This window comes from Cucumis melo, chromosome 7, assembly GCF_025177605.1.
Source record: "Cucumis melo cultivar AY chromosome 7, USDA_Cmelo_AY_1.0, whole genome shotgun sequence".
NCBI classification, from domain to species: Eukaryota; Viridiplantae; Streptophyta; class Magnoliopsida; order Cucurbitales; family Cucurbitaceae; genus Cucumis; species Cucumis melo.
Window position 1 is genome coordinate 25,825,484 of NC_066863.1, and position 27,915 is coordinate 25,853,398.

Consider the following 27,915-nt stretch of genomic DNA (forward strand, 5'->3'; position numbering starts at 1 on the left):
GCACAAGGAAGAGTGATATGAATTGATCAAGTTATTGTTTATGTTTTATTTAATAATTGATGTAATCTTCATATTTTATGACACATTACGTAGGGGTATTTTTGTCTTTTATTATGATCCAAGATGCATGTCTTGTTAAGTCAATTCTTGCTCTCTCGTTTTAGCTTTGTAAAAAAGAAATCAACTAGTTTTTGTGTATGTGCCTTTAAACTAAATAAACTCACGACTGTAAAAGGGAAATGGATAGTGCGTGTCGTCTCAAGAAGTCTGTGCATGATGCGACTTACTTCGAGCTTTGAAATGTTTATGGTTTTCTAAGTTGGTTGTTCCTTGAATTTTGAAATGTTATGATTTCCTAAGTTGGTTGTTCTTAGAAGAAATCTGGATGTAATCAGAATTATCTGGATTAGAGACAAACTTAGTTTAATTTTCTAGTATATTTTGATGTTTTTTGGGTAATATCTCTTCTATCGTTAAGAAATATTTGTATAATTGTTTCACGTGGAAGATTTTTGGACAAAATCATCCCCTAGCATTGGCTACTTGCACTTTTTGTTGGGAGCTGTTGAACAATATCAACATCTTTATGTTAATATTTTTCTTTTATGCAACCTGAGTTGACTTATGTCTTGCATTTTTTGACTCAATTTAAGCAGACATAGCGACAAGAACATTAAAGTACTCCAAATTATATGATTTCATTTATTATAAAAGTTGTTTGGGTTAAGGAATCCTTCTTTACATCAATTGTAATATCTCATTATCAGACTCAAATTAGTGCGGTTCAGATCAAACAAGTTGTTCTTTAACTCATTGTTATTTTACTAGTTCATTTGCTTTATTTGGTGGTTTCGCTAACTCTTGAAAACAAAGAAAAATCAGTCTCGTTATTCGTCAGCAAAGACCAAGTATCACTCCATAACTTCATTACATTTGAATTCAAGTGGCTTTGGAATGGATCATCCCAGTGTCATGAGTGTACTTTTGATAGTCAGTTAATTACATATTTTGCTTGAAATCTAGTTTTTCATGAATGCACAAAAAGTGATGTTCATAACGACATAATTGCTGCATGTCGTATTTCTAATAATTAAAGATCAATTTGTAGACATCTTTACGAAGGCCTCAGAGAAACATCTTTTGTATCTTCTTTGTCACAAGTTGAACAATTGTGATCCTCATTTACGAACAGCTTGAGGGGCATAGGAATGTATTTTAATTTTAGTTCAAAATTAGGTTGTATTAAGATAAAAAAACAACTTTGTTGATAGGTTCCAATTTGAATCAACAAAAGTAAACTAACTACTCCATTCACTGTTATTTATAAATGTCATTCTTGTAATCAGTTGAGCAGAAGAAAAAATTGCATATCACAAAAATGTTCAACCTGAAGATTGATTATATTAACACTAAATAGATTATATTTAAGACAACTTGGCAATACAACAGATTTCAAAAATCAATCATACTTACAATTTTTTCTCTCGATAAGATTCTCAATATTTACAAATGGGCGTGGTAGGACTTGCAAAATGGTATGGCTTTGCATCCTTGATTATAAATCTTATACCAATACATTCCCACGACGCCTGCATATCCTTTTAGGATAATCATGAAGCAACTTTGAGCTTGACAAATGTTGATAATGAACTATGCAGGCTCACAAGGACGATTACCCCAAAGTGAGCTCAATGCTCGGAGTCGTTGGAAAAACTCCCCCAGTGTAAGAAGGCCTTGAGCAGATTGCCGAGTCGTTAGAATTTTGTACATCTGTTGCAATGTTTCCTGTCGTAGATGGTCAGCCTATTTGGGCATTAGAAAAGAGAGAAAAATAGTAGATGATGTTTCATGAAATGCTCAAGTCTGACTAATTATTCCCAGATGTATAAAATACAACGTAGTGGGGTTTTGAGCTCAGCCTAGCGCCATAACGCTTTTCAAATATTGAAATAATTCTCGCTAAAAACATCTATGTAAAATTATAATCAAGTTCGAACATACATGGTTTGGACTTAGGACATGGAAGGTTAAAGTGACCTAGGAGAAAGTTGATAAAAGAACACATCATAGCCAAGAAATATGTTACCTGATTCACAAAGCTAACGAGCGCTTCTAATCTCTCCATCGCAGCAGTCATCTGTAGGGGATAACTTCCTTCACCTAGCTGACCAGCCACAACGCTCTCAAATAGATTTTGTTGTAGTTTTTCCATACCTTGTCTAAGAGCATCTTCTGCCTGTAGACACGATTTTCTAAGGCTGCCCGTTTCCGAAATTTGTTGTTCGGTTAATGTCTCCAGCTGAGGTATCAAAACCTGCATATGACATAACTTTGTGAATGTCATCAAACTTTCACATAAATCCACTTAGTACTCTCATTCTTGATTATCGAAAGGCTTTCTGAATTTTCTGACTTCAAATATTGTAGGATCAAGGGGAGGTCGAGAACTGTGGACCTAATATATACATAGAAATCAAGTGACTTTCTACAGTATAAAAAAATGTCAAAATGTGGGACTTGACCATGATTGTCAAGAAGCATTCAAAAAATACCTAAAAATTTATGCCTCTAACATAGATTTTCACTGCAATACATGAAAGAAACAAGAATGCTGAGTATATCTAACGCTCTAATCTTCATTTTTCCAAAGGGGGTGGTCCAGCTACGTACAATAGTGAATTAAGGTCTTTTTAAGCCAATGTTTGCAATTCAAACTAGATCTGAAGTCTTGTGTGATTGGAAGATTAACTCTTTTTTTAATGTCAACATTTTACTATGACTCGCCACTCACATTAATAAGAACATACCTTGAGAAGTTCTGAAGGGCGAAATCCTCCTATCCATAAGAAAAGTCTTTCGGCGGATGTCTTCCACATGCCTGACATTATGTAAGAGACATCGGCTTTTGCAGCCTTAGCTTTCATGCGAAAAAATTTAAAGTAATGTCTCATTGCATTTTCCACGAGTATTCGAAGCTCGATATCAGTAATATCAGCATGCACAGCAGTCCTCAGATCACAAATCTGCCTGTTCTGCTCTTCCACCCATTGCTCATACTCTGATTCAAATGCGAAGATGCCTACAAAACAAACAGTGAGGATACATTCAGAAGATAAGAGCGACAAAGATGAAGGTAGATTGCAAGTAAGAAGAAGAAAGTTGGTAAGAAATTTAGGTAAATAGGTCATAACTTTAGTCAATGAGGCTTCTGAAGTGAATTTGCAGATGTATACAAATAGACAAAAAGAGTTGTATGCGAAATAGACAAATTCATAAATATTCTTCTCTTTACAAATTCTCCAGCATTTTTGATATGTTTTTGTTTCCATAACTGGGGTATTTGGATCACACTCCTCGCATTAAAGCTTAACAACTCTTCCCTTTCAACCCTCAACAACTTGTTAAAAAAAATGTTAGGGAAAAATAAGTTGTAGTTTTAGAGCATTTAAAAAGTCATTCCAAACGGACTAAATTTTTTCCAATTTGGAGACTTCAACTTAATACTTTGGAGGACGCATCCAAAAATACTCAAACTCTGACAACCAAGGTATCCTACATCCCTAGCATTTCAAGCTACCAAATCTTTTTCATCATACCATACATCTACAAGAAGGTCTATGTCAAACAAGACATGATGCCGTATAAAACAGGTCATCCTTGAGGAAAATTATCAAAAGTGGTAAGGAAGACCAGTCAATCTTGATCTTAAAAATGAATAGTATAAAGCAAAAAGGAAGCAAAATGCCTTTTGTTAAAGCAGTTGATGAAACATGGAAACCACATTTAATGGGAGAGACTGCCTTTAGCCACACATCTATAAGTTGGATAACTTTACGTCTAGGACTCAAAAAACGTTCGGAGACATCCTAAACTTTACATTTTACGATGACCCACATGTTGGGTTAAGACTTTGGACTCTATATTCCTAGTTGACAATTCAACAAACACTGACCTGCAAAAATTTTAGTCACTAATTACTTCCCCTAAATTGAACCTCTCAAACAAATTTCACATCTCGTAGCTTTCAACTCCCATCTTTCAGTTATCAAACAACCAAAACCAAGCAATAAAAGGATCTACGCTATTGACAAGACATTGAGAAAAAAGAAAAGGGTAAAAACAAAGAACGATTGGCCAGCAGAAAACCAACCTGAATTTGTGGTTCCTGATAAACCCGATTGGTTATTATCAAATCGGGATCCAGCCAAAAGACCCTGAAGAAAAAGACAGGGCGAGAGATTAAATTAGAGGAAAAGAAATGAAACCCATTCATAATGTTCCGTAAAAAGTTGAACGAAGGGTTAAAACAAAATGAATCATTTTGAAGGAATTATCGTTCGTACTTGTTGTCTTGCCTTTTCAAGTTCTTGCTCCAATTGAATGAGCTTTATGCGGCTTGTTTCCAATTGCTTAATATAAGCCTACAATTTTGCAAATGGGGTTTGAATTAGTAGTCTATTAACACTGTTTTTTTTATTTTTTATTATTGCAATTGAAACTTTGCAACTGAATGTTACAATTTTGAATTTTGGTTGGTACCTTTTTCCGTAGGCGACTTTTGCGAGCTGCTTCCCGATTTTGTGCCAGCCTTCTTTGAATCTGCAATTGATGGAGTTTTCAGTATAATTGTTCTTCTTCTTCATGGTGGGAAGAAAAGAAAAACTTCAAAATTCACTTATCAGTTATGTTCGGTATTTTCCCACAAAGTTGAAATGTCCCATTACTTTTCTTTTCTTCAAATAACATTTTATTATTTATGCATTCCTTTTTTGGTAATGATTTTTTTTTGTTAATTTTTTTTTAAAATCTATGCTTCTTTGTTTTCAAAATTTTAAATCGCTCGTTCTTCACAACTAAACCTAAATTTCAAAAAGGAAATTTTGATTTTTGTATTTTTGTTTTCACCTAGTTAAAAATTTAATCATTTTTTTTTATAAGAAATTGAGAGAAAGCAAATACAAATTTTTAAAATAAAGAAAACAAAACAAATCAAATAGTTCTTAAACAAGTTAATTCACCGAAACTTTGTGAGACGAACTTATGAGAATATAAATAAAAGTCGATAATGTAAAGATAGTGTTTCAACCCTTAATTTTGAAAAGTCAAATAATGGTTATCCAACCGGTAATGTTTATCTCATTTTTAATGCTACACTCTCATTTTCTTTTTTTCTACCTATACACTATAATAAATTGAATTAATTCTTTATTAGCACAATTCGGATAATTAGGAAATTTAAACTATATACCTCGTGGTCGGTAACCCATCTATATGTCGGGAGCTATTCTCACTTTGACATGATATATATATTTAATTATTTAAACAATGTTTAGATTGCTCGAGACAAATATATTAGCTATGTAAGGTTTGATTGATCAAAACATTCTATCTTCAACTAAAATATCATATTCTTTTAGTTAAATTATATGAAGTAAAATGTTTTGATCGAACCTTATCGATGCGTTTAGTGTCATCTTGGTCATATACATGAGGATCTCCAAGTGAACCGAGTGAAGCATCATCTGACTAAAGAAAGTTAAAAGACAACAAAGTTTAGTTACATTATAGATTCCAATTTCATTCCATAAAACAAAAACTTTATCAAACAAACTAAACGAGAAAATATCGAACATGTTTTTTTCTTAGACGAAACGAAAACATTATCAAAAGAGTTACCTGATTTTCTAGTTTGGGATCGGTTTCGATGATAAAAGAGGACGGGGGATCTAAATCGGCATTGGTTCTAAAAGTTTCACCCCACATTCCAATATGGTGGATAGGTTCATACAATCCCATCCTTCCTGGATTGTAAAATTTAGTGGATGATGAGTTCATCCTTTCTCTTCTTCACACCTAACCCTGTTTAATTAACAAATATATCAAACATTAATCAACAAAATTTTTATGACAATAATACTAATTATGTTTTTCATCAATTCATATTATATTACAAAGTCAAAACATAGAAATGCTACAATTAATTAACTAACACATATGTATATATATATATATATATATATATAAATGATGGAATTGAAATCTAAATTAGCAGAATTCAATTGTAATTTACATAATTTCTAAAATTAATAATAATAAAAAAGAAATTCCCCATTGTTTATTATTTTTTTCAATTAATAATGCTTTAAAAAACAAATCAAATTCTGGTTTTTGAAAATTAAACAAAGTAGCTTTCAATTATTTCCTTTTGCTATATTTGTTTAAATTTCACTAAAAATTCAACTTTCAATCATTGCATTGTGATAGTCCACAAAGATGATATATTTGTTTTTCTTTTTTCAACTTTTTCAAATTTTTTGGCTTGTAATATTATCTTTTGAAAAATTATGAAATATTTTTCGAATTTGTAAAAAATAAATAGAAATTAAAAGACATATAGCTCAATAATTGCCATGTACTTTGTTTTGAAAGTTACAGACTAAAATAATTACACAAAGTGATAATTTTATAGAAAGACAATTTGAAAATTTTAATTAAAACCTCAATCAAACCATCCATAACTACATAATCAAATAAAAAATCATCAAATCAAAACACAATAACATTTCAAATTGAATTTGCATTTCAAAGTTGAGACTTTGGGAGATAGAAAAAGAAGAAGAGTGGGAGAGACAAATTAATCATATAATATGATGAAATTAATTACAATAAAAACAAAAGAGATATAATTATGATTTATAAGTTATGAAAACGAAGTCCAATAAAATATACCAATAAAAATAAGCTGGCACTAATTATGTTTTCAGAAATTAAAAAAGAAAGAAAAACCTCACATATTCTTGGACAAGTGGGAAAAAGTTAACCATCAAACGCTTCAAAGAACAAAGGAAAAGACTTTCCCAGAAACTTCAAACTCAAAACCATAATCCAAATCTTACAAAAACTATATAACTCAATACATAAAACTATCAAACATAAATTGGATCGAAAAGTAATCAAAACCCAATGGAAAAGTGAAGAAGATGAACTAGTTGATTCAAATTCAGTCATAGTAGATCAACAGAAGAGAAAGAATAGAAGAACAAACCTGGAAGAGAAGAAGAAGAAGAAGAAGAAGTAGAAGAAGAAGAAGAAGAAGAAGAAGAAGAAGAAGAAGAAGATTGGATTGGAAAAAGGAGTGTAATTTGGATATAATAATTAGTTGGCTCAAACATAAACATCCCCTAAGAGAGCAAGAAAAGGAGGCTTCAAAGTCAGTTGGTTTCTTCTTTTTGATCAAATTAAACTTCTATTTTCTTTGCCCCTCTTTCCATTTTTTCTTTTCTTTTCAGCCCTTTTTGTCTTCCTCTCTCCCTCTGTTTATTTCATTTTTTACCCTTCTCTCTCTCTCTCTCTCTCTCTCTCTCTCTCTCTCTCTCTTATTGTTGTTTTTTTTTTTTTTTTTTTTTTTTTTTTTGTCTTCTCTCTCTCTCTCTTAAATGAATATTTATTTATTTCAAAATGGAATGTGGGCTTAGTTTTGAAATGGGTCAAGGCTAAATATGATTGGAATTTCATGGCTGTGGTTTTTTGAAGCATAGGGATCTCTTTGCAAATTATTAGTTTTGGGTTTTAATTTTGTGATGTCATTTTTTCTTTTCATGTTTTTTTTCCTTCCATATATGGTTGTGATTAAAGTCACCAATCTTTCTCTCTTATTATTATTATTATTATTATTTTATTTCATGTTATATAGGATGATGATGATGATGATATAATCAATGTCTCTGATTAGGGAAAAAAATTTAATTATTTTATGAATATAAAAACTTATCCTTATCTGATTGATGTTAATAGATTTGTTTGGTTATTTCAAAGTTTCAAATTAAATAACCAATAGAATGGAAATTCTACATGGATCCCTTCTTCTTTTTTAGAATTTTTTGTGTCTTTTTGTTGTGGTAGTTAAAATGGTGCTTCTTTCTTTGATGACCTATGTAAGCGTTTTTCGAATTGGATTCATGATTTTGTTTTCTTTTTCTTTTTTATTTCTCCTCAAATTACAAGTAAAAAAGTATTTGAAAAATGGTTCAATCAATAATTATTGTAATTATACATTTCAACTTTTATTTTAAAAATTTAATCTAACATCATACATGTATAATTACCGTAAATATGAGAATCTCATTTTTATAATTGAAACGGTTAAAAGCAACTAGGTTTTTTTTTTTTTTGCAATTTTTGCAATTTTTGCTTAAAATTTTAAGTGTAGTTTTAACGACATAACTTTTTTAAAAATTAAATATTAAGGAAACACACCTTAAATTTTTTAAAATAATTTTTCATGAAACTATGAAAAAAATTTCTAAATGTTTACCATTTGTAGTATAACTCATCATCCCAAGGGAAACAACATGCTTAGTTTCAAGAGGAACAGAGACCCCAACTATATATATATATATATATACACATATATATTCAATTATTTTTTTTTGTAAAGTGATGAAAGAATTTGGGGAATGTCTATGTGGTGATTGGGGCCAACCAATTTCCCAAATAGCATCTCCCACTTCCATGGTTGCCATGTAGTGTTTTTATGAAGAGGCATCCCAAGTGCTACCTATATTATTCTTATAAAAACATTGTTAAAATTATTTTTATTTCAACCCACTTTTCTACTTTCTTTTTAGATATACATTAGACATCTAATTAATTCATATTCCCATATCATACATATCTTATATAAAACAAAATGTTCCACAAAATAAAATTTGGTCAATATATATATATATATATATATAGACTATAATATAACTTTTTGAGTGGTACTTTAAAAATAAAAAAAGTTATGTTACACGATAATATATATGTACGTACTATTATTAATCATATGATTCTTAAAAGACTTGAAAATTTAAAAGATTTTAAAAAATAAAGTTTTAAATTGATGGTAGTGTTTTTATTAGTCTTTGATTGATTGCAATTGTTATCTAGAACAACTGAAGTGATTCTTTACACGCAAAAACAAGTAAGAAGCGAAGGGAAGTGGTGGATAATGTATTAAAGAAAAGATGGGATAAGCATAAAATAGAAAAAAAAAATGAATAATTAGGCATGATGGAGGAATTGTATGTGTATATAAAGTAAAGGAAAGAAAGTGGGAGGCAATTGGGATTTATTTAATGTAGGTTTGGTTGGGTGATTGGATTCCATATTGGTTTTTTTTTTTTCTTTTTTTTCTTTTGAATATATATATATATACACATATATATATTATATTATAATTTATTCTATGCTTATTCAAGTTTGTATGGAATGTCACCAATTTCATCTTCTTTGTTATTACTTCTCTAAGTGGGTTTCTAAAGTGCTTTCCCACTTACAATGGCTTCTTTCTCTCTTTCTCTTTCTTAGATTCATTAACATGAATGAGAATTTAGATTCCATGTCACTTCTCAACTTGTCTATGATGCTATTTTCTTTTTCTTTTATTTTCATATATTTTATTTATTTAATTTTCAGTTAGTAATTCTTAAAGATGAACATGAAAATCGAAAAATTAAGCAGGCCGACAACCAAACCAAACTGAAGTTGATTGGTGTCAATTTGAAACTTGTTCCAAATCGAAAATTTTCAAAATATATTTTAATGTGGTAAACCGACCAACATTTATTCATCAATGGTCGATGTCGGTTCTATCATTTATTACCGATCACGGTTAGTTCGGTCGAAAAATCGATCGATCGACGATCATTCCTAGTAATTAGGTATTGTTTTACGATCATTTTATCAATTTTAAGCTTTTTTACTACTAGTATGATTTAATAGATCAAATTATAATAATAACTTAAATGCACTAAATCTTTTTCACGAACAACGTAATATCTTACACAAAATTGAGATTCAAAAGCTTATAATACTCTATTTGATTTCTAGTATTTTCTATTAATTAAAAAATAGAAGAGAAACAAATATGAAAATGTGGAAGTAGTGTGTCTTAAAATAGTCTTTTTTTTTTCATAAATTTCAAAGCTCGAGGAGAATTGCATTCCCATTAGGTCCTTAAATTTTGTTTTATAATTTTTTTTCTAAAAACTTGAATTTTAACTTAAATTCAAAATCTTCATATTTGGTGAGTTGTATTTAATATATTAGTTTAGTAAGATATTTTTGTTTTCCAATATATATCATATTTATTTCAAATAATATATATAATATTTATTTCAAATATATTTAGAATAACTACAAATTTAAAGTTATTATATAATGTATTACTATATTACCATAATTCTTGTCTCCCAATTCTACTAGATATATATTTCACTTTGTGACATGTATACAATATATTTAGTCATTTTGCAAATAATAAAGCATGATAATAGAATTTCAAAATTGAGGATATAAATATCATTTAAGTCAAGGAATAAAATAATATTCATAAAATCACAATGTAAATATCAATTACATCAATTCAATTTTTAATATTTAATAAAAAATTTAATGCAAATAAATATGGTAAAGATTTTAGAACCTTAATAAGGTCAAAACCTAGATAGGAAATATACTACAAATTTAGGATACTAATCAAATATCAAGTTTATTTCTTCTCAAATTCCTACACTATTTTGTATATTTCTTGAACAAAAGCATCGATAAAAAGTTTGGTTATAAATTTTAAAACATCGATAAAAAGTTAGATAACAAATATCTCGTTAGTTAAATATTTCATTTTTTAATTTTTAAAAATTAAATTTATCTTCTCTCTCATTTTCTTATAACAGTTTGCTTATTTTTCAAACATAAGAGTTTAATACTTTATCGAATTCCAAAAACTATTTTTTAAAGTTTTCAAATTTACGGTTAGTTTTTGAGGCGGTGGTAGTCATTAGGAATATACATAAATCTAATTTTAAAAAATTAAAAACAAAAAAAAAAATCAAATGATTATAAAAAATAATACTAAAAATAAAAATTTTAAGTTGAAAGATGTATTTATAAATTTAAATGAAAAATGAAAAAGAAAATAATTACTAAAGATAAAGTTTAGTTTAGTCTTTATATTTATTAGGATAAGAAGTCAGTCATGTTTATTTTAATTCTAACAAAGAATACTAAACGTATACGATTTAACTATTGAGATGAAAGTATTAAATTTTAATAAGAGAAAAAATATATTAATTAAAAGGTAGAAAGATTCTAATTGATTGTATATATGAACTATTTAATTCAGTTCATGAATGATAACTTGATATTTAATTGATAGTCTTTATATTTAAGTTTGTTAATTGTATCTAATTTTACTTATTGTTATTGCATTAATCTTACATTTATTTATTTAAACATATTTTTTTAAAGAAACGAATATATTAATATTTATATCGACAAGATAAATCTCTTTATTATATATATACACTATGATATATACTTGTTCCTATCGAATAATATTCTAAAAGAAATAATATAATTCAGCTCAAACTACACTAATTTAAAATGTAAAAAAGGGAAAAAGGAGAGTGTAAAACACATTTAAAACCGGAACTTATTAAAGTAAGATCGATACAATTATGCCCTTGATGTGAAGAAGAAGCATTGGCTAATGGATATATTCTCATTTCCATGGTGATGTAGTTAAAGTTTTATTTTATTTCGTTCTTAAAAAAAAAATACATATTTTAACTATTTCTTCAATATTAATATAAAAAAATGGTCAAAATGAGCAGTTCAATTGATACTGTATTTATACTATCGACTTTAAAGTCAGAGCTTCGAATTCACCCAATATAATGTAAATAAAAAATAAAAAAACAAAAATGCAATCAAGTTATAGATTCTCCAGAGATTGAATCTATAAAGAGATTATTAAAAAACGTAAAAGAACCCTCTTTTATCCTTATAATTTAATGACTTTGTTCAGGATTTTTTTAAAAAAAAATACAGCTAGAACGATGACTCACACTATAGATCTTATTATATAATAGACCAATGTTCTAAGTTATTAAAATCACTAATTTTTTTTTTAGAAAAGATATAAGAAAATATATATCCTTAGATTTTTTTAAATCACGAAACTAATCCATAATTAATCATATTAAATCGTAATCAATAAAATATTTCCAATAATGTAGGAGAAAAATGTCTTAACTAGGTAATAAAATGATTACAATAAAAAAAATCCATAGTTAGCCACAAATTTTTCAAAAAAGAAAAAAAGAAAACAAAAGAGTTTATTACTTTTTAAACATATTCAAAATTGTAATATAAGAATATATAGATTTAGCAATTTAGGATAGAGTTAGTTATACAATTTAAAAAATAAAAGCCAAAATTCTTACCTTCCAAAATCTCTTTTTCATATTATAGATTCGAATATATCTTCATCCTCTCTGTTAAAAAAGATCGTAACGTTTCCAAAATATATATATATATATATACACATACATATAAAGGGATGGGAATGAGAATAAAAAAGTTAATTTTATTTTTTTCAATTAAAAAAAGAAAAAGGTAGAAAGAAAGCCTTTGGGACAGTAGGAAGCCATATATTATTATATATAAATAAAAGTTAATGAATTAGCTAATTAGAATTGTGTTGCAACCAATAAGGGTTTGACACGTCATAATCGGGAGTTGTAAATTGATAATATTATTGACGTGGTGGTGTGGTTTAATTAAATAATGTTTCATTTGGGGGCAAGATTTGTTTGTCTTAAGACCTCGTTTTGAGACTTCGAAAAGCCACTTGGACGTGACTATTGGAAAATGAAACCCAAACCTTTAAATATTATTATTTATTATTCCCACTTTAATATTTTTAATTTTTCAAATGGATCTGACCTTTTCATACCTTTTTTTCTTTTCTTTAATTATTTAAAAATTACCATTCAATTTTATATTGTTTCATTAATCTTACTGTTGTTATTTCATTCTGTTTATTATTAGATAACCCCATTATGATAATTAATCACAGTTATGTATGTGTTTAATCCTATTCTAAACTTTGAATTATGTTTGCTATTTGGTCTACATCCTTTGTTTTATTTAGAAGATGCTTATATGATATGATTGCTATACAAATTTTGACTGAATTCACATGATGACAAATAGAGATAGCTAGCTTTATATGCTTAATTAATGTTTGTTTTTTATTGTGAGTGATCCTAAAATTTGTCAAAATCAAACTGAAATTTATCTAGAGTAAATGATTGATATCAAACTTTAGAAATGGGTTGAATTTTAAAGGAAGAAAGAATACACATTAAGTTAAAAAGGAACAAATCTTAAGAGAGAAAATATCTTATTTATGGAATATTATAAGAGATTACAAATCTAAATAATAATAATAATAATAATAATAATTTGAGTACTTTTATGAATTATTGTAATTTTATCCATAAATATTTGTTGATGTCAGAGTAATATTATAGAAACTGATAGCTGTATGAGTATGAATAACTAAGTATTTTTTTGTAGACTTTGAGTGAAACGTTGAAAAAGCAAATGAATTAATTATAAACTCACCAATAGAAACATGACATATCAAATAAATCTAATTGATGGATGAAATTAATGCTCTACTATTGTAATACCACTTTGTATAAGTTGTTTTTTTTTTTTTTTCATTTTTTATCAATGATATAATATAGTTTTTTGTTAATATAAAATGATAGATGTGACAATTAATTTAATTGTAGGGTGACATCATTGTTCTTCTTTTTAAAAAAAAGGTTGCAGAGTTAGGATATCAAAATTATGGTCCTATTTATTATTCAAAGATTTTGAATTAATAAATTATTAATAATACACAAATTGAACTGAATTTGGGTAACTAATATTAAATAATAAAAAATCAAAAGAACATTTATTTTTCATATGATATAATTTGGAAGCAAAGTCTTATTTGATCTTTTGCTTTTTACTAAATACTCATAAAATTAGAAATAAAATTGTCACTTCTTTTGCAGAGAAGATTGGATGTCCGATTGAACTCAACCAACCTAAGAGAGAGAGAGAGAGAGAGGTATATATGTGCACCAACTTAGTATTTTGTCATATAAATTTTGAAGTTCATGATTAAGTTAGTTTCATATGATGAATGGTTTTGACAATGTAGCAGTGAGAGCTTCAACGTGTTTCAAACAAATTGTTTTTCCAAATGATTCTTAGTCTTACATAATTGAAATTGACGAAGCTTGTCATTGTCCTCTTTGTAACTTTTGAAGTTGCTGGACTACTACATTGTGGTTGTTTACAATTTGCCACAATTTAAATGTGTAATGGATGTTTAAGTACCCCATGTTAATTAATAATCATGAATGTATAATTATCAAAATTTGTAATTTGCAAATCTTCAACTTTTTTTATTTTTTTATTTATAAATATGTAGTACATAATGTCGAACTAATACAGTAGTGATTGAGTTTGGGAAAAGTACATTTCTGTTATTTTTTTAGAAAAAATGATGAGAGCCATTTAAAAAGGTATATGGATATTTTATTAGAAAAAATTAAAGATCATTATTATGCAAAATTCAAACCTATATAGGTTTTAAGAAATTCAATATTTATAGCACTTCACATAAGAAATCTTTCTTTGAAGATAGTTTTAAACTAATCAATTTTTAGATTATTTTTCTGGTATTAAGTTAAAGAAAAACTTATCGTCTATTCTAGAAATTTTATTGAACACAATTTCATTTCGTTTTTTTTTATTGGAAGTGTTCATACAAAAATGAATTATGTTTTCCAAAACAACAGAAATAAGATTATTACTCTTTATTCTCGTATAGAAATAATTAAGTTTAATTAAAAAGAAGCTATATATATATAAAAATATGTTTGGATCGTTAGACTTTGTTTAGTCCATTCTATTTTTATTTTTGAAAAGTATGTAAACCGAGCTTATGGTTAATTTGGTTTGATCAGATTATCTTTATATAAATCCAAGCATGGAAGGAATGAAACAACTCTTGATAATAAGATTGGAAGAATGATAAGACCATTTTTAGAACAAATATTTATGTCAATGTGTGGTTTAAGGGTTGATATTGCTAAAAGGAATATATTAGAACGAGAAAAATGAGACATGAATAGAAGGTGACACTTGAGGACAATAAAATGTAAATGAATTGAGGAAGAAGTATATGAGAAATTGAGAATGGGGATACAACTTAAGTTGGATGGCACGACATTTGATTGTTGAGATTTCTATTTCAAATCGGTACATATATATATATATATATATATATCAATGATATGCTAATGTTATTTCAAAATGGTAAATAAAAATTGAGTTCATGGGTATTTGAAGTGCAGAGATGAATGATATTTACTTGTATTATTTTGGGTCAAATTTAAATCATTAATGATATTTGTAAGTTTCAGGGTTTTTTATTATTATTTTTTTTCATTTTTGTTTGGTGGAAAAGAATTTTGGACATTGTTAATATATGGGATGAGAGGTGAACTGGTGAAGGGTGAGTTTCTCTAATCTTTTTCAATTTCTTAGGTAACAAAGATCTCTCACCATTACTAGCCCATCAGACATACATAAAAGGACGGAAAGTTTGTAGAATACTCATGAGGGATGTTTTTTTTTGGTCGATTGTTCAATTTTTTCTTTCAATCTTTGCAAAGTTACCTTGATAGTTTTGATGCTAGAATTTGAAGGGATCATAAAGTTGATATTTTAGAATGGAAACTCATGCAAAAAATTTAAGAAAAATTTAATTGTTTATTTCTTTTGATTTATTGTTTTTTTTTTTTGTGTTAATTTAATTTGAACTAACTACCCATTGATAATTGACCATGAAATTATTAAAGTAGAGATCGGAAAAATGATCAGATCAAGTATAACTTATTTGAATAATTAACATTTCAACAAGAAAAATCTAAATTCCTTGACCCTCTTTCATTTTTGTCATCCAACTTTGTTGCTTCTTTATACAAAGATTTATTTATCCTTATGTATCGTTGTGTGCTTTCTTTCATAATTATTTTCAACAACTAGATCAATAAAATTCATTTAATTTTAGTGTTTATTCACATAATTATTTATGTTTTACGTTTATTCTATAATCCTAATGTGTAGAAGAAATTTTGTGAAAATATCATACTATTATTGAAGTAATTGCGAGTTCTTTTGTCACATGTATTGTTTGTTCAATCTTTGGCTTTAGTTTTTGATATATTATTAAAGAGATTAAGTTTATGGTCATTGATATGTTTTATTGCCTTTTTTTAATTACAATTTTGAGATAAGTTTATAATTTTTAATTATATTTCATATTATAAAGAGAAAAAAAGGAAGTTTACTGAGATGATAGAAAAATCATCTTTTAGATGGAAAAAAATAAAGAGAAAATTCGAGACCAAGAGATGGTTGGGAAAATTTGGAAATTGGTGAAGAATATACTTACGAAGAAATTGATAAAAATGAAATGTTATTAGATAAAAATCGATTAACTAGACGAAGATTTATTTGATTACGAAATTTGTATATGTAGGCTTAAGAATTCATGAGGTGTATTTAATTTTGTTATTTCAACACTTAATCATTCTTTTATACATTATCTTAATTAATTTCTTAGATTTTTAGCCATTGAAAAGTTAATATTTTTTTCAATATTATTTATGTGTGTGTTTATGTTTAATTTTGAATTTCTAAATTTCAATAATATAAAATTTATTCGTTTCTTGTATTTGTTTTCTACGACATAAAATTTAGAATACATTTAAATATTTATAAATTTAACTATTTGTTCGAGCAAGTGAAGGTAGTTTAAAAGTATAGTTACATTAATCGACACTTTGATTACAATTAATTCATTTGTGTTAGCTTCAATTTTAATACAACTAAAAATTGTTAACTTAAAATCGTTGTAAATGAAGCTCGAGTGCATATGCAACACTTTGTATTAGAAATCTTCTTCGTATATATAAAAGAAAATAAACTCTATTAAAAAATGTTACGGATAATATTCATATGAATTATATTTCCAAACGTTGTGCAAACTTCGAATTTTGTAGGCTTATACTTAATTCCCAAATCTCTTCTATAGATACTAAAGTGCATTTGCACATCAAAAGATGAGGTCATGTGTATATATATATAGTTGCCTATACTTACCTTTCATTATTATTTGTCCTATATTTTAAGAAAAACGATATAGGGTACGTAGAATCCATGCAACGAGTACCTATTCTTCGTATAAAAAATAATAAACCCATATTAAATTTTGATAAAGATTGGTTGTTGTTCATGTGATTCATGTGTTCTCCAATGATATAAAAGACCAATCAAAAGATGAGAAGAAGAAAAAAAAACTAATAAAATATAAGGTAGGCATTATAAAACTTTTGATTTTTCACTTAGTAAGAGTAGTTTTTACTTAGAAAAAGAAAAAGATATGATATCAGTCAATTACAACTCATGGCTAATCGAAAATCTTTTTAATGAATTAGTTAATTGAAATGATAGAATTAGTTAAAGGTGATGAAATTATAGTTTGATTTGGGGATTAATTATGATGTAAATTATGATGATTAAAAGGGTATAGAATATAATATTGGTTTTGTAGGGGAAATAATTAAAATGGTGAGAGGTGAAGGGGAAGTTTTGTGTAAATGTGTATTTTGTGTTTAAAAGAAAAATTCGTTGCGTTGGTCGGCAAAGTATTCGGATTTGAGAGGAAAATATTGAATTCCATTTAAGGAAAGTAATTGGGTTCCGATTTGGTGCATTGGTCAATTTTCAAAATTCCAATATATAATGGAAAATTAAAAGTTGATTTATATAAATATATATATTGTGAGAAAGACCCATTCCCCATTGGGACACTATTTGGCATCACATCTCATTTCCACCCTTATTTGTTTTTTTTTTTTCCTTTAAAAAAAAATCCTTTTACAATATTTCATTTAATTAAATATGGTTGAAAATACGATCAAAATTCTACCTCAGTTAAGTGTGAGGGAATAATAATTGAGGTATAAGTGAAGACAACTGTCTCTATTAATACGAGATATTTTTGGATGAAACTAAAAGTAAAATTATAAATGTGTATATTTAAAGTAGACAATATCGTATCATTATTATGAACATATGAAGATGGTTTGTTGACCTAGAAAATGTTTTTTTTTTTTTAATTAATTTAGATGAAAGAATGTTTTCACAAAAAGTTGACTTATTTAGATTCATCATGATAGACTCATTTTCCAACAACTTGGATAGGTTATTCGTGCTTGTCTTGAATGTTTCTAACGGTGAAAGGCTTGAGAAACACCAAAGACACTTATTTAGAGTGTTTACAATGTTTGGAGGTTGAGTAAGAATTCTTTGGAGTTCATTTATTATATTTATCCAAGACTTTGAATATCATTAATATAGTTTACAATGTTTGGAGGTTTGGATTATACAATGATATTCTTTTTTCGCCTCTCGAGAGCATGTGTCAATGTTTTCTATTTGTAATAGGGCTTGCAATAAAGTTAAAAATATCCTTTCGTCATCGAAGGCCTAGATTATATATCCCTTCCAACATTCTCTATAGTTTCTTTTCCTTAATTAAGTGAAAGATCAAAAAAGCTTTTCTGAATGAATTATCCAAAAAACGTGCTTTGTATTTCCTACATATATTTATTCTTAGAAAAACATAGCACACTCTAATTCACTCTTAATATATAAGTATTCACAAACGTACTAAAAATAAAACTAATTATAAAAATTAAACAAAACATTCCACTTGCTTAAAGAAATGTCAAGAACACAATGAAATGATAACTAAAAGAAAAGTGTTCATATTAAACGCAAAAGGGTATTGGGAAGTGATCATAACTTAATCTCAAAGCTTCCTCTTGATCCCAATTCATGCATAACACTTTTCATTCCACACCCTACCATTAATTGAGTAATCCTGTTAAGGAAATAAACAATCACAATATGAAAGTTAAAAGCTCAATAATAATGGAGTTGAGACCAAGTTATAAACCCTAATCATGTCATGAGGGCAATTATTATGTCACAGGTTCCAATGACTACGGGTTACAAAAAATTAAGAGACTATGTACAAGAAATGTGGAATGCTTACTTTGAAGCTAAGTTGTCTATCAATGATCAAGAGTTTAATCCATATTCAAGTTTGATACAAAACCTATTAATTAACTTAAACTTTTGAGTCAATTTATGATTAACAAAGTTTCCATTTCTCATTGATAATGAATCATATTTCTAATGTATAATTGTGTTGTTGTATTCTTGTTATTTTAGATATTCTTCTTATTATTGTGGAGGAACCTCTTAAGAGAAATTTACATATTAAGAGAAATTTATATATCTTTGTTTGTTAAACAAGCCAGTGACATTCCACCTTTTACAAACTTTAAGAAATAAGAATATACACATTAGACCAAAAAATAATCTTGTTGTCTTCCAATTTTATTTAGAATATATTTGTGAAAATTAAAAAATGTGGTAAAGTCACAAATCAATTAAATATAAAATAAAAGGGATATTTTAAAAAATATGACAAAACGGCAAAATATTTAGACCGTATAGAACAATTTCGAAAACGAAAAAAAGCCCACAAGCCTACAATGAAAAATACCAAAAATGTCCCATCAATAAGGCATGTAGTATGTTTGGTACACGATCATTTAGATTTTGGCTATTGTTTAGTACACGATCATTTAGATTTGGTTATTGTTTTGTACACGATCGTTTAGATTTGTCTAGACAAATTTTTTCAAAAAAATTTTGGTACACAATTGTTTAGATTTGGCTCAACGATTTTTTTTTATTCTTTTTGTACACGATCATTTATTTTTTTACACAATATATTTGGCTACTTCAATCTAACTGATTTTTTTTCAAGATTATTTATACACGATCTTTTAGATTTTGTTATATTAATCTAAAAAACATAAAAAGAAGAATATGATGGAAAAAATCACCGCGAATAAAAAGAAAAGAAAAAGAAGAAAGACAATGAAAAGAAGTTACAGTAAAAAAACAGAAAAAGAAAAAAATGATAGAAAAAAATCATATTTAGTTACTCAAATCTAAACGACAAAAAGAAGAAAGTTGATGGAAATAAATTGCGACCAAAGAAAAAAAGAAGAGAAAGGAAAGAAAGATTGAAAAAATCGCAAGAAGAAAATATTTTTGTTATATTTATGAAAATTTCTCTTCAATAGAGATGCTAAACATAATTTTTCTTTTTAATAACTTTCGGATACTTTTTGTTAACTTGTAATTTAAGGTTAGAGATTATATTTTCTATTAAATTCCTTTTAGCAAACCAATAAAAATTATTTCCTCAGATTTATACATTTATCTATAGAAAGTAAATTTTATAGATTTTTCTTTTCTATTTTGAGAAGGTAAATTTTATAGAATCTTGATATTCGTGTGATATACTTCATTCATCATCTATTTAGTCAACATCCTTCTTATTATTTATATTCCTAACAAAAAAAAAAAAAAAATCACTATAACCACCACTAATTTGGGAATAGACGTCATCTACATTTCTTTTTTCATAAAAGTAGAAAAATATATTAATATGTAATATTACATCAATTCTATACGAATTCCTTTAGGCACAGAAAAATATATTCTTCTAAAAGAGGATTCTCAAAGAATATGCTTTCCGACACGTCGTTCCATTCTCAGCCACCCTTCTTCTTCGGCACGTTTGCTTGATTCGTTGGGCCTCCCTTAGGGCCCAAATGTGTAGTCCGCCTCGACAGTAAGCCCAGAATGATAGATCAAAATCACAATTTATATAGATATTGAATCCATAAACTTTACTAATTTTAAATCATTAACAATACTTGCAATATAAATTCTGGGATTTAGGAGATATGAATCTATTCTGTTTTTCTTCATGGAAATGAATTAATTTACTCTTGCTTAATACCAAATATTGTGTGGATTTTTATTGGTTTCCCCATTTGAAATAATTGCAAATTCATTCCTTATTTTTTACCCTATAGTTTTTTAAATCATACCTTTACATTTTCTAAATAAGGAGGAAATACCTTTTCTTTTAGTCTCTAAGTTTGATTCACACTTTAGAACCTCAATTTTTCACTGATTTTTGCCTGTTAATTGAGTTTCAGACTTGAATAATAGATGATAAATTTTACTTCATAATTATTTCTAAATAATTAATAGACTCCAATACTAATGATTAAAAGTGAAAAATTAATATTTAAAATAAACAAGGTTTAAAATGTAGTAAAAAATTAAAAAATAAAATAATCGAGGTTAGTCCAGGATCAAATTGAAACAATACTAAAATATCAAGTGTAAATTTGAAATTAATCTCAAAACTTAAAAGTCTAAATGTGTAACATTTTTCTAAATCTAAGGACCAAATTTATCAAAATCAAGGAAGCACTTCTTACTTCTTCCTTTTTCTTTTTTTCTTTCTTTTAGAAAACTGTGTGTGATTAGTTAGTACGAATTTCATTAAAATTATCTGTAAAAAACAAAAAGAATTTGAATATTCAAGAACCATAGGAAACAACAAACATCAGGCATCAACTGAAGCTTAACTTCATCAATGCAAGTATATAAACATCTATATACACACATACTGACATATATATATATATATATATATATATATACGTACGTATGCACACATGTCATAGCTTACCTTGTGTTATATTAGAATGACGCCAATATAATGATATCCAAGTTTCCTCATTCTCCTCTGTCCATCATCAGCCTTCCTTCTGTACAACCTTCAGAGTTACCAACTCAAAGAACTTGGGAAATCATATCTCCAAGCCAATTGAAAGAATCTAATGCTGTGGGTCAGGTCTATACTTTATTTCTAGAGTCAACTCGCGTAAGAATTGATTCAAAGAAAGGTTCTAGAACTGGGTGGTTAAGACCATGACAATGGAGGCAACATGCAGGGAAGAAGATTTGGGGTCGAGGCAAAAATTTTACCAAAACGAAGGACTGATGAGGATGAAGGCGATGAACCGCTACCAAAGAAAAGGAAGAGAAACCTGCATAACAAAACTTCTTCCACTGCAAATTCTGAACTTGGAGCCCAGAAGAATATTATATATTCGCAGGGTAGAAAATTAGCAGAACAATAGTACAAAATAACATCTTATCATCACCCTTCTAAATATTTTAAGCACTGGACTCAGCTGAGAAGTTTGGTTAGTCCTAAATATTCAACCAATGTCTTAAAAGGAACTGAATGATCCTTCGCAGCCTCCAATAAGAGACTTCAATTAACTCTTATCACTTCCAAAGAGGGCCTCTGTTTATTTTTAATTAGTCATGAAGGCTATAACTAACAAGCCAAAGATTAAAATTACCCGACGAAAAAGACATCACAAAAAAAATAGTAATTATAAAAAAATATATATATATATATATATACGAAACTTTAAAAAGATTAAAAATGATAATATTGACAAAAGTGAAGTATAAAACACAAGGCTGGTGCCAATCAGCAGGTCCTTACTACATAAAACTAAAACGAGAGGGGAGGAAAGAAGAAAAGGAAGGGAAAAAAAGAAAAGGAAAAAAGAAAAAGAAAAGGAAACACGGTAAGAGGAAACGAAAAGGGTTTGTTGGAAAAGGTATCAAAGCCAAATTAGCCCAAATGAAGCTCTTAACATAAACTTCCCAAAAGTACAGGATCATTCATCCACAAGTTCAGCAGCACCTCAAACGCAAATATGGATTCCCAAGCATCTAAAAGAAATAAGACAACGCAAACTAATAATCTGGCCTGTCAAATGAATACTCCCATCAAAACGATGAAGTTGAAGATTCAAATAAGAAAAATGAAACAAGAAATCAAAGAAAGAAAAAAAAGAAAAATAAAATAATAAAAATAAAAGTAAAAGACCAAAAACCAAAAGCACATCCGCATTATTATTATTGACTGAAATACAACAAAATCAACTTGTTCCCCAAACCGTTCTAATCAGAAAAAGCATAGCAAAAGAACGATTATAAAAAAAGAAAGTACAAATTCAGTGAAACGTGCCAAAAATCCAAATTAATAATTGAAAAGGATGGGGAAGTGACTAACTCAGCAATAAAAAGACTGAACCAAATTGGCTCAAAATTAAAAGACAAGCACCATCCGATGGGATAAATTCAAGTATTTGTGACCATCCGGAAACATAATAATCCATAAATAAAATTTTGATGAAGTGTTTTCTGGTCAAGTCAAAAGAAAAACACAATTTCAACGTGATATCACTTTTCAAATCATTGGAAGACAAGGCAAATTCTATTGGGAAATAAATGAAATCATCATAAAAATCAAATTAGGCGAGAAGAAGATCTAAGAACACAAGGGAAACAAGGGATAGGTTTCTTTCGAGTTTGCATGGTGGAGCAATTAGGGTAAAGATCCTTTAAGCTTGAGGATAGCTATTGAGTGTTTGGATGTGTTGGGCCCATTTGATAACCATTTTGTTTTTGGTTTTTGAGAATTAAATTTGTAAACACTACTCCCACCCATTGATTTATTTGTTCGGTTACCATTTCAGTTTATGGTTTTTGTTTTTTCCGTTTTTTAAATTTTTGTTTATTAAAAACAAAAACCATATATATTAGGGGACTGATTTAAAAACAAAAGCCTTCTTTTTTTCATTTTCAGTTTTCTTTCCTAATTTAGAAACAAATTTCTTGTTTTAAAAACAAAAAAGTGAATTAGTTATCAAACACACCTATTTTTAAAAACCTAAAAATCAAAAACCAAAAACAGGAAATCAAACAAGGCCGTAGTTTTAAAAAAATTGTTTTTTGTTTTTGAAATCTGCCATAGAATACAAATATATATAAAATATAAGTGATGAATCTAATCTTGGAGAATCTGATTTCAAAGAAATACCTCTGGGTGTATTATTCAAAATTGAGATGGAGGGGAGGAGCTTTAATTTGCAACTTCCCAGGGCTCCAACGGTAGCTTTTTTACAAACCTAAAATTCTAATATTTATTCTAGTTACAAGATACTAACCCTATTGAGATGAAAACAATAGTAAAGACGTAGTGAGAAAACAAACACAATTTTCAAAAACTAAATAGTCATCAAAGCCCTCTGGTGATTTAGATGGCTATAAGTGTTCTTTTTTCCTAAAACTTGCAATATTTGGTGACGAATAAAATTGAAAATAAGTTGATTTTAATTTTTGACAAACACTTCAAAGTTTATTATCAAAAATCCCATTTTAAAAGGATTAATAAGGAATCGGTTGGCATTTGGAGGTTTGCTTCTAGCTGTGAGTGTGTACAATTAGGGTAAAAAAAGAAGGAAAGGACAAATAAGGTCAATCCAACTGAAAAAGAGCAATCAAAAGACTCAAAACAACACTTCGAAAAAGAGCTCCAATTGTTTCTTAAAAAGAGTGAGGGAGGAACAAGACTGAAAAATTTATTAGAAGAAAATAAAGAAATACAAGGGAGAGGCATTAAGGTGAGTCCCCTTTGAACATCCTTCCAATACATTTTCCTATCTTGAATTTTCTTTTGTTCCTGTCCCAATAATCATCTCCTCCTAAGGATGACAGATATATCCATCCCTAACAGACCCAGCTCAAAAACCCATTATATCCCTGTATCAGAACACCTGACAGACCCCGCTCAAAGACCCATTAGATCAAAACTGAGATAATGGACGGAAACAAATAAAACGCAATCACTAATTTACGAGATCAATAGACACAGTGTATGCTCTACAGTGAAGTGTCCAGAATCACCATAGCTATAGAAGTCTCAAATTCAACCATGCACATTGCAGCCATACCTACCCTCCACTACCTTGAGATCCACTTTGGTAGTTGTCCCTGACCATGCCTTGAGCCAACTTAAGCAATGACACCTTCTTAGGCGTTCTAAATCCCTTACTACCCAACAATGGCACCAAAAGACCTATCTCTCAGCTTGACGTAGGTTGTTACAGAATTATATTGTTATTATCTTATATTTATTTTATTACAATTAGCCGTTAAGTTTTGCCTAGGTAATCTTTTTTTTTTTTTTTACTTTGGTGGAAAGGAAACTAATATAATTATTGCCTATTTCCCTAAGACAGGGGACTCCCTTGTGCACACAATAGACAATAGACATTGTTGGGCAATCAACAAAATAAAGGCAAGCCGAGCTATTTCTCAAAATTCCGGCAACTGTTGATGGTATTCTTTTCAATAATATTGGAGGTGCTTGATGCACATAAAAAGGTATTCATACTACATCAAACATCTCCCTCGTATATCTTATAGGAGGATGTATCTCCCAAACCACCGGACTGCCTATAGTAATGGGAAGCCCAATGAGCATTCAAGGTCCTATTAAGAGCGGTATTTACTACTTAACATCCCAAATCCTGGCTCCCATGTTCGTTAAAAATAACTTTGGGCTACTAAGAATTGTTCTCCCTCAAGATAGGGGTACATGCATTGACACAGATCTCAAGAACAAGGTAACTCATTAGAAGACCTTATTGGCAGATACAATTTAATAACCAAAATTTGTTACGTATAAGTATAACAAATTAGGTTTATTTGGTCAATTTGATTCCGTTCTTGTAAGCTTGGCAATCCATTTGGATGGGTTTTAGTCAATCAAGCAGAAATTTTGGTCTTCCAATAAATCAGTTACAATGTCTTTTTTCTCAAATTGATAGGCTTGCTAGCTGTTAAGCCTAAGCTTTTACTATAGCGGGAGCCGCATCTACCAGCACCCTGTAAACATTCTCTCTCCTAAAACCTCTTGCATCCAGAGCAACAAGCCATCCTCCTCTAGTTCACTAAACAAAATTCATAAAACTCCTTTACCCAACTCTTTTCAAAGAAGTCCCTACCAATTCCTTTCCAAGTATTTTGAAAACTCCACCCGACATCATAAACATAAACATAGATAATATGTGCGAAGTATTAAATAAAGCTGCCTTGGCCAGAGGTCATGACTACCTTTTAAGAAGAGCACTTTTAACCATTTCTAAAGTAGTTTGATTACCACATTAGTTATTTATTTATTTTGAACGGATTTGATTACCACTTCATGAATAAGAGGATCGCAATAATCTACAAATTCTCAGAATTACCACCTAATGGCCATTGGCCACCCTACGTATTTCAGATACCAATCATCTAAATAAAAAATTATACACGCAGGCTTTTGTTGATGGAAGTCTTAAGTTCTTAACAGTATCCATCAATAATCTACATACTACCTATCACTGTAATAAATGCTATGCACTGAATGAAAAGTTGAAATATATAAATGGTACGCTTTAAAGTGCAGTAAATAAAAAGAATATGAAACATCTCATACCACAAGTGTGACGTGTATCCACCGAGAGACCCACCAGCAGCCGCCTGACCCGATTCAGAAACCGTCTTACCAAGCATTGTGCTCGAGTAAAGGTGCGGCAACCCCTTCAACGATGACGAACCAGACCCATAAGTGCCTAGCAATGACGAACCACCAGCACTTAATTGACTTAAGCCATACGACCCCCCACTGTAACCACTCAAGCCAATCCCAGCCCCAACTGAACTACCAACCAGACCCACTTGACTCATGGGAACTACTCCCTGGTTCAACATACCACCTCCCAAAGCTGGACTCACATATCCACCATACACCGGATTAAGGCCCGGATGTTGAGCAAACAATTGCAAATTTGGAGCTGCGGCCATTGCTGCCATAACCGGCGTCTGATTCTGCCCTAAGCTTTGCGCGGCCTGTGTTGAATTTTGATTCTTGTTCTTCCCCTCAGACGCCCTCTGGCAGTGCAATTTATTCCCTTCAAACACTTTGTGTGGTTCCTCAAGAGCCTTCCTCGCACCTTCATTCGTTCTATAAATAAAAATGGCATAACCCCTCGATTTCCCTGTCTCGGGATCGAACCCAATCGGACCCATCTCTAACTCTCCAAACTTCGCAAAGAACGCCCTAAGCCTCTCAGCATCGACATTATGGTGCACATTAGCCACATAAATCTTCCGCGGCCCAACCTCCTGGCTTTGCGGGGGCGGCACTGAACCCACAGAAGCCAATTGACACGAAGTCATACGGTTATTGATCTTCTTCCTAGGTTCCTTCAACGCCTTAATCGCACCTTGCCGGGATTTGAACAAAACAAACCCATATCCCTTAGCCTTCCCTGTGTTTCTGTCCATAACCACATTGCAATCTTCAATTTCACCAAAAGATTCAAAAACCGAAGTTAGGGTTTCTCGGGTGGTGTCCCAACCGAGGCCATGGACGAATATCTTGCGGTGAGTAACATCGCGGTCTGCAGCAGCTCGAATTTGGGCTTGAAGATTTGGGTCTTTGAGAGCGGTGGTGCAAATGAGCTCAATTAATTGGGTCTTGGAGAAGGGTTCGAGGAGTTTGGGGAGATCGTCGAAATCGGAGTCGGAGACGTCGTCGAATGGTTGAGACTGAACGTTATCTTCAAGCTCTTTCTTGAGTTTCTTATCGACCTTGTTTTCAGATTTCTTGACCAGCTTTCTTTTGGCGGTTTTGTTGGTTCCCTCCATTGGAGAGCTACTGAGCCGGCGGCTTCAAAAGAAGAGGGGAAGAAGAAGAAGAAGAAGAAACAAAGGATTCGGCGGACTCCCCCGAGTCTAAAGCAAATTAGAATATTAATATTTTTTTTCTTTCTTTTGACAAAATGAATGAATATAATAAAATAGAGAAATTGTTATCAGATATAGAATGTATATAATTTCCTTTAGTATACATTAATTTAAGGTTATTTTTTGTTTTTGTTATATCATTCTGGTAAATTAAAAATTTGGTAAGCCTCTATATATCTATATTTTAGTAGTTTTCTTTTGGAGAAATATTAATAGGTGTTGATACTCGAAATTTGGTATATATCAATTCTAAATTTGTAATGTTTCCAATATAATCATTTTTACGACCTAGAGAATAGAAAAACTCGCATTGGTGTGGTGCTTAGCCAAGACACTCCAACGATCCAT

The 27,915-nt window shown here is 29.4% G+C and overlaps 2 protein-coding genes across 7 annotated transcripts; both read right to left on the bottom strand.

The window, feature by feature from the left end:
• Positions 1–1,370: 1,370 nt before the first annotated feature.
• Positions 1,371–7,577, bottom strand: LOC103494398 (transcription factor TGA1). 4 transcript variants are annotated; one of them, XM_008455539.3, is made up of 9 exons: positions 7,046–7,577; positions 5,677–5,859; positions 5,452–5,526; positions 4,540–4,599; positions 4,344–4,421; positions 4,151–4,214; positions 2,808–3,079; positions 2,087–2,314; positions 1,371–1,803 (listed from the first exon to the last, which is right to left on the bottom strand). In XM_008455539.3, exons 2-9 carry the CDS (start codon positions 5,833–5,835, stop codon positions 1,651–1,653), a joined length of 1,089 nt encoding a protein of 362 aa, XP_008453761.1. In that variant the 5' UTR covers positions 5,836–5,859; positions 7,046–7,577; the 3' UTR covers positions 1,371–1,650. The 4 variants fall into 4 exon arrangements, with proteins under 4 accessions (XP_008453761.1, XP_050943158.1, XP_050943157.1 ...); XM_051087201.1 differs by having other exon boundaries at positions 1,371–1,785; positions 7,046–7,404; XM_051087200.1 differs by having other exon boundaries at positions 1,371–1,770; positions 7,046–7,403.
• A 12,859-nt stretch (positions 7,578–20,436) lies between these two features.
• Positions 20,437–27,602, bottom strand: LOC103494399 (RNA-binding protein P-like). Of its 3 annotated transcripts, none has more exons than XM_008455546.3 (2): positions 26,255–27,554; positions 20,437–20,673 (listed from the first exon to the last, which is right to left on the bottom strand). In XM_008455546.3, the coding sequence occupies exons 1-2, from the start codon at positions 27,466–27,468 to the stop codon at positions 20,601–20,603; spliced, it is 1,287 nt and encodes a 428-aa protein (XP_008453768.2). In that variant the 5' UTR covers positions 27,469–27,554; the 3' UTR covers positions 20,437–20,600. The 3 variants fall into 3 exon arrangements, with proteins under 3 accessions (XP_008453768.2, XP_008453765.2, XP_008453766.2); XM_008455543.3 differs by lacking the exon at positions 20,437–20,673 and adding an exon at positions 22,348–22,696 and having other exon boundaries at positions 26,255–27,602; XM_008455544.3 differs by lacking the exon at positions 20,437–20,673 and adding an exon at positions 22,348–22,659 and having other exon boundaries at positions 26,255–27,573.
• Positions 27,603–27,915: the final 313 nt, after the last annotated feature.

Excerpts from the sequence above, each read along its gene's own strand:
- LOC103494398 (XM_008455539.3), bottom strand. The coding sequence starts at position 5,835 with ATGAACTCATCATCCACTAAATTTTACAATCCAGGAAGGATGGGATTG. Across the intron at positions 5,527-5,676 it reads ATCCCAAACTAGAAAATCAG|TCAGATGATGCTTCACTCGG; the intron begins GTAACTCTTTTG and ends AACTTTCTTTAG. Across the intron at positions 4,422-4,539 it reads AAAGTCGCCTACGGAAAAAG|GCTTATATTAAGCAATTGGA; the intron begins GTACCAACCAAA and ends GCAAAATTGTAG.
- LOC103494399 (XM_008455546.3), bottom strand. The coding sequence starts at position 27,468 with ATGGAGGGAACCAACAAAACCGCCAAAAGAAAGCTGGTCAAGAAATCT. Across the intron at positions 20,674-26,254 it reads GGATACACGTCACACTTGTG|GCGGACTACACATTTGGGCC; the intron begins GTATGAGATGTT and ends CTTACTGTCGAG.